The sequence below is a fragment of the Penaeus monodon genome, chromosome 14 (assembly GCF_015228065.2).
Source record: "Penaeus monodon isolate SGIC_2016 chromosome 14, NSTDA_Pmon_1, whole genome shotgun sequence".
Classification (NCBI taxonomy): Eukaryota; Metazoa; Arthropoda; class Malacostraca; order Decapoda; family Penaeidae; genus Penaeus; species Penaeus monodon.
Window position 1 is genome coordinate 9,822,654 of NC_051399.1, and position 13,596 is coordinate 9,836,249.

The window sequence follows — 13,596 nt, forward strand, 5'->3', positions numbered from 1 at the left end:
TGAAAATAAATGCTGTCATAATAACCTGATTAAATACTTTCATAATATCTTAAAGATTCACAGCAACCATTCAGATTTATTAACTGCAGGAGGAGGACGACTCACCTGATAATACATGATTTGGAACAAATCAATAGGTTCACCATTATCCAGAGGTGGTTGCCATCGAAGAGTGAACTTGTTGGGGTATGGGATGGCTGTCACACCCTCTTCAACATCAAAGATTAGAGGCTCTTCGGGAACTGAGATGTGTGGCATTTGTTCTTCCTGTGAGCAGATATACATTAAGTCTATTGGCAAAAAAATTCCAAGGAACACTTAGTTATACAGAACAGATGTAGAGGAGTGTTTAGTTTGCTGAAATATGTTCAAGGCCCCTACACATTTTAAAGTGAAATGAAAACTGACCTTCTCACCACTCCATTCTCCTTCGCCAACCTCACTTCTTGCAGCAAAACGGAACACATAAGTCTGAAGTGGCTGCAGTTTATCCAGTGTGTAGGTCTGATCTGAAAGTAAAATCAAAGAGGGTTATAAAACAGATAGAAAATATATATATCTTACTGATTGTCATCAGAGACTGGATCATTCAATATACCTTTAGTCCAATAATGAGAGACTGCATTGTCCCATGGAAGGTCCTTCATGCGATACTCCACAAGGTAACCCAAGACAGGTAGGCCACCATCATCAACTGGTCCCACAATGTTCCACGTAATGGTTGTTGCTGTCTTTTTCTGAACCTGTCAGGATCACACAGAAACAAATGCTTACACAATATACAACATGTAACCCATTCTGATACCATTGCATGTGTTGTTACACAAAGATACATCATTCAAGCCAGTCCGAATCAGGACCATTTTTGAACTACATACACTTGGGTTGAGAGACTGAAATTTACCTTGGCACTGGCTACTGGTCCAGGCACATGGGCTTCCTTCAGTTTGATGTCAAATTCCTTCATTCCCAGTCGGTTTGTGGCCTCACAAGCATAATCACCGTAGTACTCGTTTCTGACTGGGGTGACCCTCAGAACTCCCACAGGACCAAAGGAGAGGACTTCCAAATTAGGGTCTTCTTTGTCGATTTCAGAATTACGCAGATACCACTGAACTGTTAATGTAAAAGGATGAAAAATGTGGTAAGATATAAAATCAAGATAATACCCTTGTTTACATTTACGTTTCACTTGTTAGGATATCTCTTGGCTGACAACAATAACTTACTTGTAGCATTAGGAATAGCTGTGGCAATACATGTCAGATTGACTGGTTGCTGCTGCCAAGACCATTCAACATCCCTGACCTGATCTTCAAAGGTAGGCATGAATTCAACAGTGATATGGCCCCACACTTGTGTTTCTCCACCTTCTGAGGTAGCAGTGCATGTGTAAAGTCCATCATCAGCGCGCACTACTCCACGAATCTTGAGGCTGGTGATGAAATTTAGGAGTTAAAATTGTATAAATATTGATGTATACTATTAATAAGCCTATGTGAGAAGTAAGTTAATATGCCTTAATATATACATCCATACCTCACTATAAGACATGCTGGTATGCACATACAAACAAGGCATACACAAATATAAATGCACAGTAATATATATACTTATGGAAAGAGGGAAAGGCAAAGGGAAAGGGAGAGAGGGGGGGGGGAGAGGGAGAAGAGAGAGAGAGAGAGAGAGAGAGAGAGAGAGAGAGAGAGAGAGAGAGAGAGAGAGAGAGAGAGAGGAAAGAGAGAGAGAGAGAGGGGAAAGAGAGAGAGAGAGAGGGGAAAGAGAGAGAGAGAGGAAAGAGAGAGAGAGAGAGGGGGAGGAAGAGAGAGAGAGAGAGAGGAAAGAGAGAGAGAGAGGGAGAGAGAGAGAGAGGAGAGAGAGAGAGAGAGAAAGAGAGAGAGAGAGAGAGAGAGAGAAGAGAGAGAGAGAGAGAGAGGAGAGAGAGAGAGAGAGAGAGAGAGAGAGAGAGAGGATATTATCCTGCATCTCAATCAATCTAATTACAGCGGGACGTACATGCCAACGCGGCGGCCCTGGTCGTCTTCCGTCTGCACGACTTCGATTCTGTCGTCGTTGTTAATGCCATCAGTGAACGGGTGGTCATTGGAGAACTTCTGGAAGATAATCTTGGGCATGGGGTCGCCGGTGGCAACGCAGCGCATCTCCAGATCGCTGTCGACTTCCTGGGTCACGTTGAGGTACTGCTCTACCTTGGGCTTCGTGAGGACCTGCAACGTGGCGTCGGCCGTGTCGGCTCCTGCGGGGTTCTCGGCGGTGCAGCGGTACCTCCCGGTGTGGTCTGGCCGGAGGTCCATGATAGTGAGGACGCCCTTCTCGGTGTCCACGTAGTAGCCTTCCACGCCCTCGAGGGGAGTGTTGTCCTTGTTGACCCAAGAGTAGGTGGGCGCGGGCTTGCCGGTGGCTCCGCACTCGAAGGTCACGGACGCCTTCTCCACGCCCTTCTCGTCGACGGGGCGCTTGTCGATGGAGGGCGGGATGTGCACCTCCACCTGGATGTCCCTGAAGTCGATGGAGCCGAGTTCGGGCACTCGCGCGCGGCACCTGTATGTGCCCTCATCGGCCTCGCTCACCTTCTTGATCAGCACGCCGTCTTGCTGGATGACGAGATTTCCATCTGGAAAGAACAAAATTCGAATGAAGTTTTATAAAAGACAAATCTACAATCAATATGGAACAAGACGACAGATCAGTGAACATTACACTTTTTAGTACTTCTTTTTCCCAGCAAGAGAACGGTTTCAATCTTTTTTTTTTTACCCACGACCTTCAACTACATTAACAATACACTTCATTCTCCCATTCATCAAGCCCAACCCTCCCCCACTTCCCCATTCTGCCCCCAACCCCGCAACTCGTAAGCCTCCCTCACACGACCCCGCCCCGGCCCTCACCGCTCTTGAGAGGCAGCAGGTCCTTGAGCCAGTCCACCTGCGGCGGCGGCTTGGACTTGGGGTTGCAGCGGATCTTGGACTCCTCGTTGATGATGGGCGTCTGGACGACGGGCGTGTCGCCGAAGTCGATGTCCACTGTGGAGAGGCGAAAAATATTGAGTGAGAAAGGGCCTTCGTGATTCAAACTGGATAAAGCAAATATTAAATAGGCTAAAAAGAAAATTTCACCGGAAAATAGAAAACGCCAAGATTTCAACAGAAAAACTCAATATTACCTATTTTAGCACCAAGTGTCAAATCTCTTCAGTACTTTTTATAGAAATTCCGTCTATACTACTTTCCTTACAAATATAGACATCTTATATTTGTGGACTCTCTACTGAACAAACAATAAAAAAAAAACTCATTTTCGTTTTAATGTAAAGTCATCCATCTTGATATATGAAGAAGTTATCCAAAAGAGTTCATAACTATGAACAGATGGCTAAAGAAAATGTAAAATAAACAAATAAATAAATAACATAACGACAAAAAGAAATATACAAAATGAAAGAGAAGAAAAAGTGGGGGAGGGGGGAGGAGGAGGGAGGAGGAAGGGGGAGGAGTGAGGGGGAGGAGGAGAGAGAGAAGGTGGAGGAGGAGGAGGAGGAGGAGGAGGAGGAGGAGGAGAAGGGGGAGGGAGGGAGAGGTGGAGGAGGAGGAAGAAGAGTAGGAAAAAGGTGTCCGAAGTAGAAGCAGCAGAAGTAGTAGAAGAAGAAAACGAATAATACGAAAAAACACCACCACCAAGACGAGGACGACCCCCGCCGCCTCACCGAAGAAGTCCACCATGAGCTTCACCGACAGCTTCTGGTTGCCGGCGTAGACGGCGGTGCACTCGTACTCGCCCGAGTCCTCCTCCCGCAGGTTCTGGATCATGAGGTCGAGCTTCCCGGAGCCCTCGATGCTCTCCAGGGCGATGATCCTGGCGAAGGCAAAGGGCGAGGCCATATTACACACCGTGTGGGGGAGTCCGACGCCACTCATGCATGACTGTTTACAAGCTGCAGTGATCCATCCATCATTTTTTTCTCTCTCTTAAAGTGTACTTTCTTCGTTTTTTTTTATTTGTTGTATTTTTGTTTGTTTGTTTACCAAGCATTTTTCTTTAAGTTAGAAGGATTAATTGTATTAATATGATATGCAAAAATATGATATGGCTGTCAACGCTTCAAAAAAGGAAGCTGTATCTCTGATCTTCAATTATCCCAAGAGTAAAATACAGGGAGAAACAAGAATGGAATAAATAAAAAGAGAAGACGAAGACAGATAACTAAAGGAATCTGACTAAGTAGCAAATTTACATTCAGAGAGGAAAAAGAAGAGACAAGGTCAAATGCTATAAATAAAACAAATTGACGGACAAAATTGGAATCTGCAAGCTGGAAATTAGTATAAGAAGAATCTCGTCCTTTTTCATTTTACTTTTTCTTTTTTTTATCGTAAATTGACATCTTTCTTCATCTCATTAAACTGCTTTAAAGAAGAAAATGCAGATTGAACCACCTTCTCCTCCACCTTATGACTTGAATTTTGAAGGCAAATCACATTCAAATGGGGTGCTGACAGTGATATTAGATTATATTACAGAGACAGACCCCAGTTTGGTTCAGGCTATTGTCCTTCGTCTGTTGGTGAAAGAACATGAAGAATATATAGTTCAGCTTTATATGGACACTGTACACTTGGAAAACACAAATGTTAAACCGAGCAGTCAATCAGGCATTAAATATCACGGGGATATCAAAAAAATAATTCAAGAAGAATCACTTTGTCCAATATGCCATTTAGAACTACATACAATGGTAAACAAAATGCTATCTATGTGAATGATGCCTCTATGTCTCTCATCTCAGTGGCTCGGTTATGCTCGCGACAGTCCACACAGCAAAGACAACCACATGAAGCCATTTTCTTTAAGAAGAAAACGAGACAGGGATAGAAGACGGGATCCGCCGACAAGACGAAGCCGGAGCATAACATCAGCCACTGAGACTGTTTCGGGCGCGGCCTGGCACGGCAGGGGACAGCCGCCGCCGCCGCCAGGACACGCTCGCATGCTCCGTCTGCCACAGCAGTAACACGTAGTAGGTACGTTACTGGTCACTAAGAGGTTTACACTCGAATGGTGATTTTGACATCGACGTGTAAAGACACCCAAGATGGCAGCGCATGCATGTTTCTCAATCTAATTCTCATGTGGATTTCTTAGTTTTATGTATTCCTCTTTCTATTCAATTGGGAACTAGTTTGGTTAATACTGTAGTTAACACAAGCAGATCCATACTCAGTACTAACAGGATCTGTTGTGGGAGTTTTATGCAGTCATTCCTTCCTGCATACAACCATGTGGTGATGGCCAGCTAACAGTCATGCATGCAACAGTCTCATGCATAGTAACTGTATCAAAACTTTTACATTGGTTCTTATCATTTCTGAAATAAAATCATAATAATAACAAAGGCCACAGTCTCGGACAACAAAAAGTATAACGCGAAGACGTCGACCGAGCAAGTGGGGAAAGGTAGGTCGTGTCACTGCTTCTGCTACAGGCGGACACGCAGTCACTCTTTTTCGTCCGTCGATGTACTGTGCTCGTCTGAAGGTCGACTGTCGCGGTTACCCCTCATCATCCCTAGCAACCAAATCACATAGAAACGATGTTGTCTCATAAGGTCTACTCCCTAACGTCGGCCATAACACAAACCGCTCATACAGAGCACATTTACCAAATGATGTCTTAAGTGACGGCAAATTGTACTAGCCTACATAGCTTATGTAGTAAATAGACGAAAATATTCGGATCCACATTCTCCTACGTGTTGAAAACGTGATGAGAACTGAGGACATTCCCCATGTGTCAACTGCGCAACATAAAATGTAAAAGAGGCTACGTGCATGGTAACAGAGCTCTGACAGCTGATTATAAGGCAAATGAAATCAACCTGTCGGCATAAAAATGTAAAAAAAAATAATAATAATAATAAAATAAATAAAATAAAATAAAACGAAACATAAATAAGCTAATATAACAGCGTTCATGTTTAGAAAAAAAAATCTTCACCGGGAGATAATCTACGGCAGCCACAGAAGCATTGCGGGGCAAGACAACCCAACCGCATAAACCAAAATTAGAAAAGAGAAAAAAAGAAAAAAAAATCGAAAAGATAAAAAAAGCGAGTCGAGCCGAAGTCGCGCTAACGTCAGCGATGGGAGCGCTGCCTTCGGGACAATGCATACAGAGCACGTTTCCGATGGGGCGCTGATTGTCCACACACACGCTGTCGGCTGGTCTCCTTCCCTCCCCTCCCTCGGCCGGCTCTCCTTCCCTTCCCTTCTCTTCCCTCCCCTCCCTTCTTCGCTTTCTCCTCTTCTCTGCCTCTTTCCCTCCTTCTACTGTCTCTCCATCCTTCCTTTTCTCCCTCCGCTTTCTCTTCCTCTATCCCTCCTTCCTTCCCTCACTCCCTTCTTCCCTCTCTTTCGCTACTTTCATTTTCTCTATCCCTCCTTTCCTCTCCCCTTCCAACCCTCCATCCCTCCCTCTCTCACTTTCTCTTTATCCCTCCTTCCCTCTCTCTCTTCGCCTTCCCCCTCCCTTTAATCCACATCGAGACGAGCCATAATATAAATAGACGAAGCGCATAAATAGACGGATAAATACCCGATGACGAAGCAAGAACAAACATCAGACTAGAATAGAATAGAAAAAAAAGGTTACATCCCATCTTGCCTAGATACGACCAAGTGAATAATGGCGGCTGTACACTAGCCACTTTAAACCTATCGTCTTCCTCGATACACGTCGCCATTTTATCAAACCCCCCACCTCCCCTTCCCCTCCTTCAACCCCTCCCTCTATCTCCCCTCTCGGGTCCCCTCCAACCCCCCCCCCTCAACCCCTCATATATCTACCAACCCATGAACCTCCCCCTCTTCCCCCCCCCCATCCACCTACCCATGAACTCCCCCTCCCTCTCCCCCTTTCACCCACCCACCCCTACATACCCACCCATGAACCTCCCCCTCCCTCAGTCCCTCCCTCCCCTCCCCCAGCTTATCGAACGTTTCCCGGAGATAAGGTGCGCATCCTTGTTATGGCGCCGCGGGTTTGTCTTTACCGTTAAGGATCGACAACGACCGAGAACGCACGCACGCAACGCTCGCGAACATACACACTCTGGAATCTCCCCCGTCTCACTAGGCACTCCAAGCTGTAGATTACGTGTTGTGGGTGCGTCGACTTAGGCCCACTTTTGGAAGTACTCTCTTTTCCCCCACATCTCTTAATCCCTTCCCACTACGCCCCTCCCCTTCCTCCCCCACCCCATCCCTTCCCACCCTCTCCCCTTCCCTCACATAGCCCCCCCCCCCTTCCTCCTTGAGACTCTGATCAATAAAGGTGGAAGAGTGAAGGGCGGAGGAGAGGAAGTGACTGATAACCGCCCAAGGCCCCGGAGAGCATTAGCGAGTCTCGGATTACGTCAAGCGGTCAATCCGACATCGCAGAGGCGGCGTCCGAGGGGAAAGGGGGGGGGGGTAAAGGAAGGAAGGGGTGCCAGTGCCAGAAGATCGGGACTCTCCACACGCCAGGACCTTGAACGCGCGCGAGTCTTCGGCCATCACGCTGAAATCTTCGTCTCCAGCCCATGCTAGTACTGTTTATCGGGTCTATCAGTGCGGGCTCGCATGGAGTGTGGGGACACGTGTACTGTACAAGAAACCCGTGCAAGGTTAATATATACTATACACAAGTAAATATACGGAAATATACACACACACATACTTACAGATTTAGACAGACAGACAGCACGCGTACGCGCGCGCGCACACACAAGCACGCGCACACACACACACACACACACACACACACATACACACACACACACACAAACACTTACTCATTTACTCCAGTTATTCGCTTGTATATAGTGCCTCTAAAATGACCTCTCGGCGTAGAAGAGCACTACTTACATACGAAAGCCTCCCGCAACAGTAATTGAACAGAATAACAAACGATTTCTCAGAAGTTGAAGCTAATCGCTCTCGTCCGACAATATCACAATCACTGAAACGACAGACGCAGAATGTTTTTTTTTTTCTCTTTTCTTCTTTTTTTCCGTCTCACTCAGCCTCTCGCCCGGACTCAAACTCTTACAGCCGCATGCTTCAAGAAACTGCGCGACGCAAATCAGCTCCTAACACACTGGCGAAATCTCACGCCGAAATCTCCGTGTTTGTAGAAAGCTTTTACGCACAGCTGCAGGACTGGCAGTTGCAAGAATAGAATGTCCATGTCCTTTTGCGACATTTTGGCATATTCTTATTTTTTTCGGGGTTCTTCCTTTGTAAATGATGTTCTTCTCCACCGAATACATCTCGCAGTTTCTTTAAGCATACAGCCGTCACCCTTACTCTTTTTTTTACAGCTTGCTTGTTTGTTTACAGAAAACAAGTGCGACGACTGGTTGGATTACTCTAATTTACACTATCTAATTTACATGGTCTAGTCAGGGGTTGCCAGCTAGCGAGAATAACAAGGCTTGCGTGGTGACCGTGATGGGCGTGTGGCAGTATACAAGTGTATGCGTGTGGGCGGGGGCACATACATAGCGCCTGGGGACATGCAGGCACCTCGCCACACCACCCAACGCGCGCACACATACACACGCACACGCGCGCATACACGCGCACACTCACACAAACACCCCCTATCTCCCTCTACTACACCCAACTACATCCACTTTCCGACTAACATAAAAATACAATAATACAACCGATGAGAGAATATACATGTAAGAGTATTTCAAAGGTGGCATTGCAGGATGCTCTATAAAAATGCGCTATGTTGCAAGATAACACCAAGAGAGCAAGACGCCATTGTTTCTGCTGTTGTTGTTGTTTAAGGATGCAGGCTTTCGTCTATCAAGGGTATAAAGGTGCATTCCCGTTCTCTTTGGACTGGCAAGGTTTCCTCTCTTGTCTCTGTCTCACGTGCTCTCTCTCTCTCTCTCTCTCTCTCTCTCTCTCTCTCTCTCTCTCTCTCTCTCTCTCTCTCTCTCTCTCTCTCTCTCTCTCTCTCTCTCTCTCTCTCTCTCCGCATGCCTCCCCCCAGTGAACTATTACTATACAGGAACTAGTCAGTGGCCTTTCAGCAAGGGACAAAATACAATACAAAAAAGTGGAAGGTCTTTTGTTAGTCTACGTCAGCCGTGGCCACCGACGTCTGGACGCTCTAGTGACACACACTGACGTCTGCGAGAAGCTACGTGAGGCCAAAGCAACCCCACCCCCCTCGAGGAGACTTGTCAAAAAGAGAGGAGGGGGAGGATGAGGAGGAGAAGGACGAGGAGGAGGACGAGGACGAGGAGGAGGAGGTCCATGGTGTTGGAAAAGGGAATGGTTGTTTGGCCATAACATAATGTACAAGGCAAGCTAAGACTGGCCAAGAGGTCACCTGAGCTTAAGAGTGGGGTCGGAGAGGCAACCCTCCAGTGCAGCAACCTCACCCAGCCTACCTGCCATCAAGTCTGGCTCCGCAGAAATTAGGGGGAAAACAGGAAAAAGCAGAGGTCAAGACACATGATTAAAAAAAAGCGTAGATTTGAATCCAAACATATGTCAGCAAGTGGCGTTTGAAGCCTGTGTTTGAATAAATACTGAAACAAACTTATAAACACATCGTAATCAATAATAAAAAAATAACAAATACATCCTCAAATTATAAGATATGTTTGAAGAATTGATCACAATCCATTGACAATTCTAAAGCAAGTGATTTGGGTTCCATGTGCACCAAACAAATACAAAAAAGAGGTGTCCTTCAACCCCCCCAGTGAAAGAAAAACAAACAAAAAACAGCTGTTAGTTCTTACCTATATTACTCTCCCTATCTATCATTTGCCCAGATTTCCCCTTCTCCATCTATCCTACCTCCTCCCTTCTCTTATTCATCACACTCTGATCCCCCCCCTCTCTCTCTCCCTCCCTCTCTCTCTCTCTCTCTCTCTCTCTCTCTCTCATTTTCGCACTCTATTCTCGTCCGTTCCTCCCCCGTTCTTTCCTTCATTTCTTCGCTTGTCCCGTTTCCTTCCCTCTCACTCCCGCCTCCTTAAGAAGCAGAGTTTAGCCTTAAGTCTCCTTCACCTCCTTCCGCCCACCGGCCCTTCCTTGAGACCAGAACTAAACACTGTTGACCCTGAACCAAACGCACGCACACATCTTAAATAAAATATTCGTTCTTCTCCTTCCCTACTTTCCTCTCTCTCTCTCTCTCTCTCTTTCTCTTTCTCTCAAAACCATTTCAACTTCGCAAGACCGTGAAACGAACTAAATGCATAAACAATGCACAAAATACACTTACACTCACATACACGTCTACACTCCTCTCTCTCTCTTTCCCCTCTCCTTTCTCTCTAAAATCAAAACAATTTCTAACCCCTTCTTTTCTTCCTAACCCTCTCTAACCTCCTACCTATTATACCCATTCTTACCCACCCACTGCACCCAACACACTCCAATCTACTCTAACCTAACTGCCCTACGCCCTACGCCCCACCCCCTCCCTCCCTTCTTCTCCCCCTACCGGCCTCCCTACTTCTCCCTCTCCCTCCCTCCCTCTCCCCCTCCCAAACCTGAAGACACAAAAAGGCCGGGTCGGTAGTTGGTACTCACGTGCCCTCGGCGTTGGGTATCTCCTGGCCGTTGGGTCCGGACCACTGCATCTCCGTCACCAGCTCCGGGTTGTCGACGACGGCGCTGCAGGACACGTAGGCTCTGTCGCCCAGGGGCTTGAGGATGTTGGACGGCAGCACCTGGAGGGTCGGCTCCTGGGCCACGCTTACTGCAAAGGCAAAGGAGACACAAAGGTTTTAGAAACGGGACTCGGAGGATCTGTAGTAGGTTAATTGAATCTATAAAAAATAATGATGATAATTATGAGATGATAACAATAACAACAATAATAATAACTGCAATATCGATAGTAATAATGTCGCCAATTACAGAAGTAATAATAAACCTGAGAGAGAGACAGAATATATAGGCCTATCTAAGAGAGGAGAGAAGAGAAGAGAAGAAAAAAAAGAGAAGAGACAAGAGAAGAGGAGAAGAGAAGAAAAAAGAGAAGTGCGATCGAGGAACACCGCAAAAAACACAATACAAGATGATGTTATACCCTCACCACAATATCAAAATGCACTATGCACGCACACACACACCCAAGTAAACACAAACCGCGTAACTGTTCATGTACCCAACGCACTCGAAAGGTAACTTAAACACTTGTAACATGATTCCCTATTAACGTAGCAGACACGCACAGCACAAAATACATAAATATATAGGCCTACACATCCCTTGTGTGCATATATATATTTTTTCTATTTGGGTCAATCTGCCGGGACGTTGCTCCCCCCCTCCCCCCCCCTTTTTCCATTTGGGTAATCACTTCCTAGATAAACAATTAGATATGGCATTCGGGCAATGGATTATCTATCACAGTTCCTAGAAATGTTTAACAAGACGAGGAACTGGAAGGAGTCTATGGGATTTTATGGATAAGATAAAGGGAAAGGGGGGAAGGAGAGGGGAATAGAAGGAAAGAGGATAAGGAAATGGGAGGAGGAGGAGGAGAAGGAGTGGGAGGGGAATTGGAGGAAGATGGAGAGGGAGGGAGGGAGGGAGAGAGGAGAGGTAGGGAGGAGGGAGGGAGGGAGGGAGGGAGGGAGGTTGGGAGGGAGGAGAGAGAGAGGAGAGAGAGAGAAGAGAGGGGGAGGGAGAGAGAGAAGAGAGGGGGAGGGAGAGAGAGAAGAGAGGGGGGAGGAGAGGAGAAGAGAGGGGGGAGAGGGAGAAGGAGGGGGAGGGAGAGAGAGAAGAGAGGGGGAGGGAGAGAGAGAAAGAGAGGGAGGGAGGGGAGGGGAGGAGAGAGAGAGAGAGAGAGAGAGAGAGAGAGAGAGAGAGAGAGAGAGAGAGAGAGAGAGAGAGAGAGAGAGAGAGAGAGAGAAAGAAAGAAAGAAAGAAAAAGAAAGAAAGAAAAAGAAAGAAAGAAAGAGAGAGAGAGAGAGAGAGAGAGAGAGAGAGAGAGAGAGAGAGAGAGAGAAGGGGGGGATTTGAGGGTGGGGACGGGAAAAGGAACAATGGTTGAGAGTAAATGAAAGGAAGAATGCGAAGGTTGAAGAAGGAGAGGGAGTGAGTGCAGCGCTAACCATGGAGAATACTGGATGCTGGATATATACTGAGAGATTCGCAGGCATTCGCAGGCACTGGCAACGGCTGCGTGCCCGACTAGGCGGGGGACAGAGGGAGGGGAACGGGGCCAAGGTGCCAAAACAAGCCTCCACTTACAGGCAATCAGTATAATGACTTCGATGAGGAAGGCCATGTCAGCGGGTCGCGCATTTCCGACGGGAGCAAGGCATGGTCCTGAGATTAGGCCGAGGAAAACACGCTCGCCGCCACACCTCTGGCCGCCCGTGCAGGGTTCGTGTCCGGCCCAAAAGCCTCGCTGTCGGCCACGCCTCTCGGCTCCGCCTCTCGCCCTCCCTCTCCCTCACGCCCAAAGGACTCGCGCACAGCCCACCCGGGCCAACCCCGCGGGCGGCGCGGTGTGTTCGCGGGGCGTCCGTTCCTCTCCGCCTCGTCCTGTGCCCCGAGCGGCCGAGCCATGCCCGGCTACCACCACAGCCCCACAAACACTGCCCTCTGCCACTTACTCGCCATCATGCTCATTATGTCGACGAGGTAGGCCATCGTGACCGCTGCCGAGACGTTGGTCCGCATGCGGAGGGCGCGGTCATAGCAGAGGCGCGGCCACGAGGCTCACGGACTCACGCCTCAGCTTTCAGCGGCTCTTGAGACCAGCGGCGGGTCCTCGGCGAAGGAGCCTTCCCAACGCGCCCGAAGCGACGACCGCAGAACACGCTCCCGACCGCCGCCGCGAAGCACCGACTGCCTCGGCCGACTCGTCACCGGCGACTGAGTGTCGTTCGCGCCGCTGGAGGACTCGGCCTCGACGCTGATCGAATCCCCGTTGTCCTCGAGCCTTTTGATCGGCCACCAATAACTCAAGCGAGTTGACAGCGATGCCACAGTCGTCAACTGGCCCTCCCCCGCCCGGGAACAAGCCTTTATGATGGAGATGCAGCCCGTGATTGGTCAGCTGGAGCTCCTTCACGGCTCCTTCGATGGGCGGGGCTCTCGAGGCGCCTCCACGCTGACGCTGCCCACGCCTCGCTCCGCTGTCTCCACCTTTGCCTCCACCGCCTATGTGCGACGCCAGCGGCAGCCAACCATGCATGCCCCTTGCTTTCCAAAATCGCGCGAAATAACATCAGGCCAAAAAAGGAAAACAAAAAGTAATAAAAAAAGCTTTGTAGCCCCACTAAGCTCCTCGACGTCCCCCGCGAACTCGACACAAGACCTCTCCAGCCTCTCCCACAATACCCTTGCCGGAGCACCCCCTTCCTCTCCAAGGGACACTGACCCTTACGGCCTCCCGATACAGAGGCGAGAGTCGTCCGAGCCCCACGGGAGGAGAGGGACGCTCCGGAGGCCACGGATCGGTAGAGACAAAAGCGGGAGAAAATCACGTTCTTCTTCGCCGCCCGCGCTGCAGGGGCGGGGAGGGAGGGGCGCCCGCACGCTCGGC

At 48.3% G+C, this 13,596-nt stretch overlaps 1 protein-coding gene across 20 annotated transcripts in view; it reads right to left on the bottom strand.

The window, feature by feature from the left end:
- Window positions 1-13,596, bottom strand: part of LOC119580860 (fasciclin-2-like) — a 160,854-nt gene that overhangs the window by 18,311 nt on the left and 128,947 nt on the right. For 10 of the 20 annotated variants that reach the window (XM_037929052.1, XM_037929048.1, XM_037929043.1 and 7 more), the window contains exons 3-11: window positions 10,623-10,791; window positions 3,728-3,876; window positions 2,913-3,047; window positions 2,017-2,635; window positions 1,230-1,435; window positions 905-1,116; window positions 599-743; window positions 409-509; window positions 106-267 (exon numbers count right to left, since the gene is read on the bottom strand). In XM_037929052.1, the coding sequence (XP_037784980.1) occupies window positions 106-267; window positions 409-509; window positions 599-743; window positions 905-1,116; window positions 1,230-1,435; window positions 2,017-2,635; window positions 2,913-3,047; window positions 3,728-3,876; window positions 10,623-10,791 (1,898 nt within the window). Of the gene's footprint in view, window positions 1-105; window positions 268-408; window positions 510-598; window positions 744-904; window positions 1,117-1,229; window positions 1,436-2,016; window positions 2,636-2,912; window positions 3,048-3,727; window positions 3,877-9,466; window positions 9,479-10,622; window positions 10,792-12,293; window positions 12,408-13,596 lie in introns of those variants that run through there. The other 10 variants (XM_037929040.1, XM_037929039.1, XM_037929050.1 and 7 more) reach the window with 2 other exon arrangements.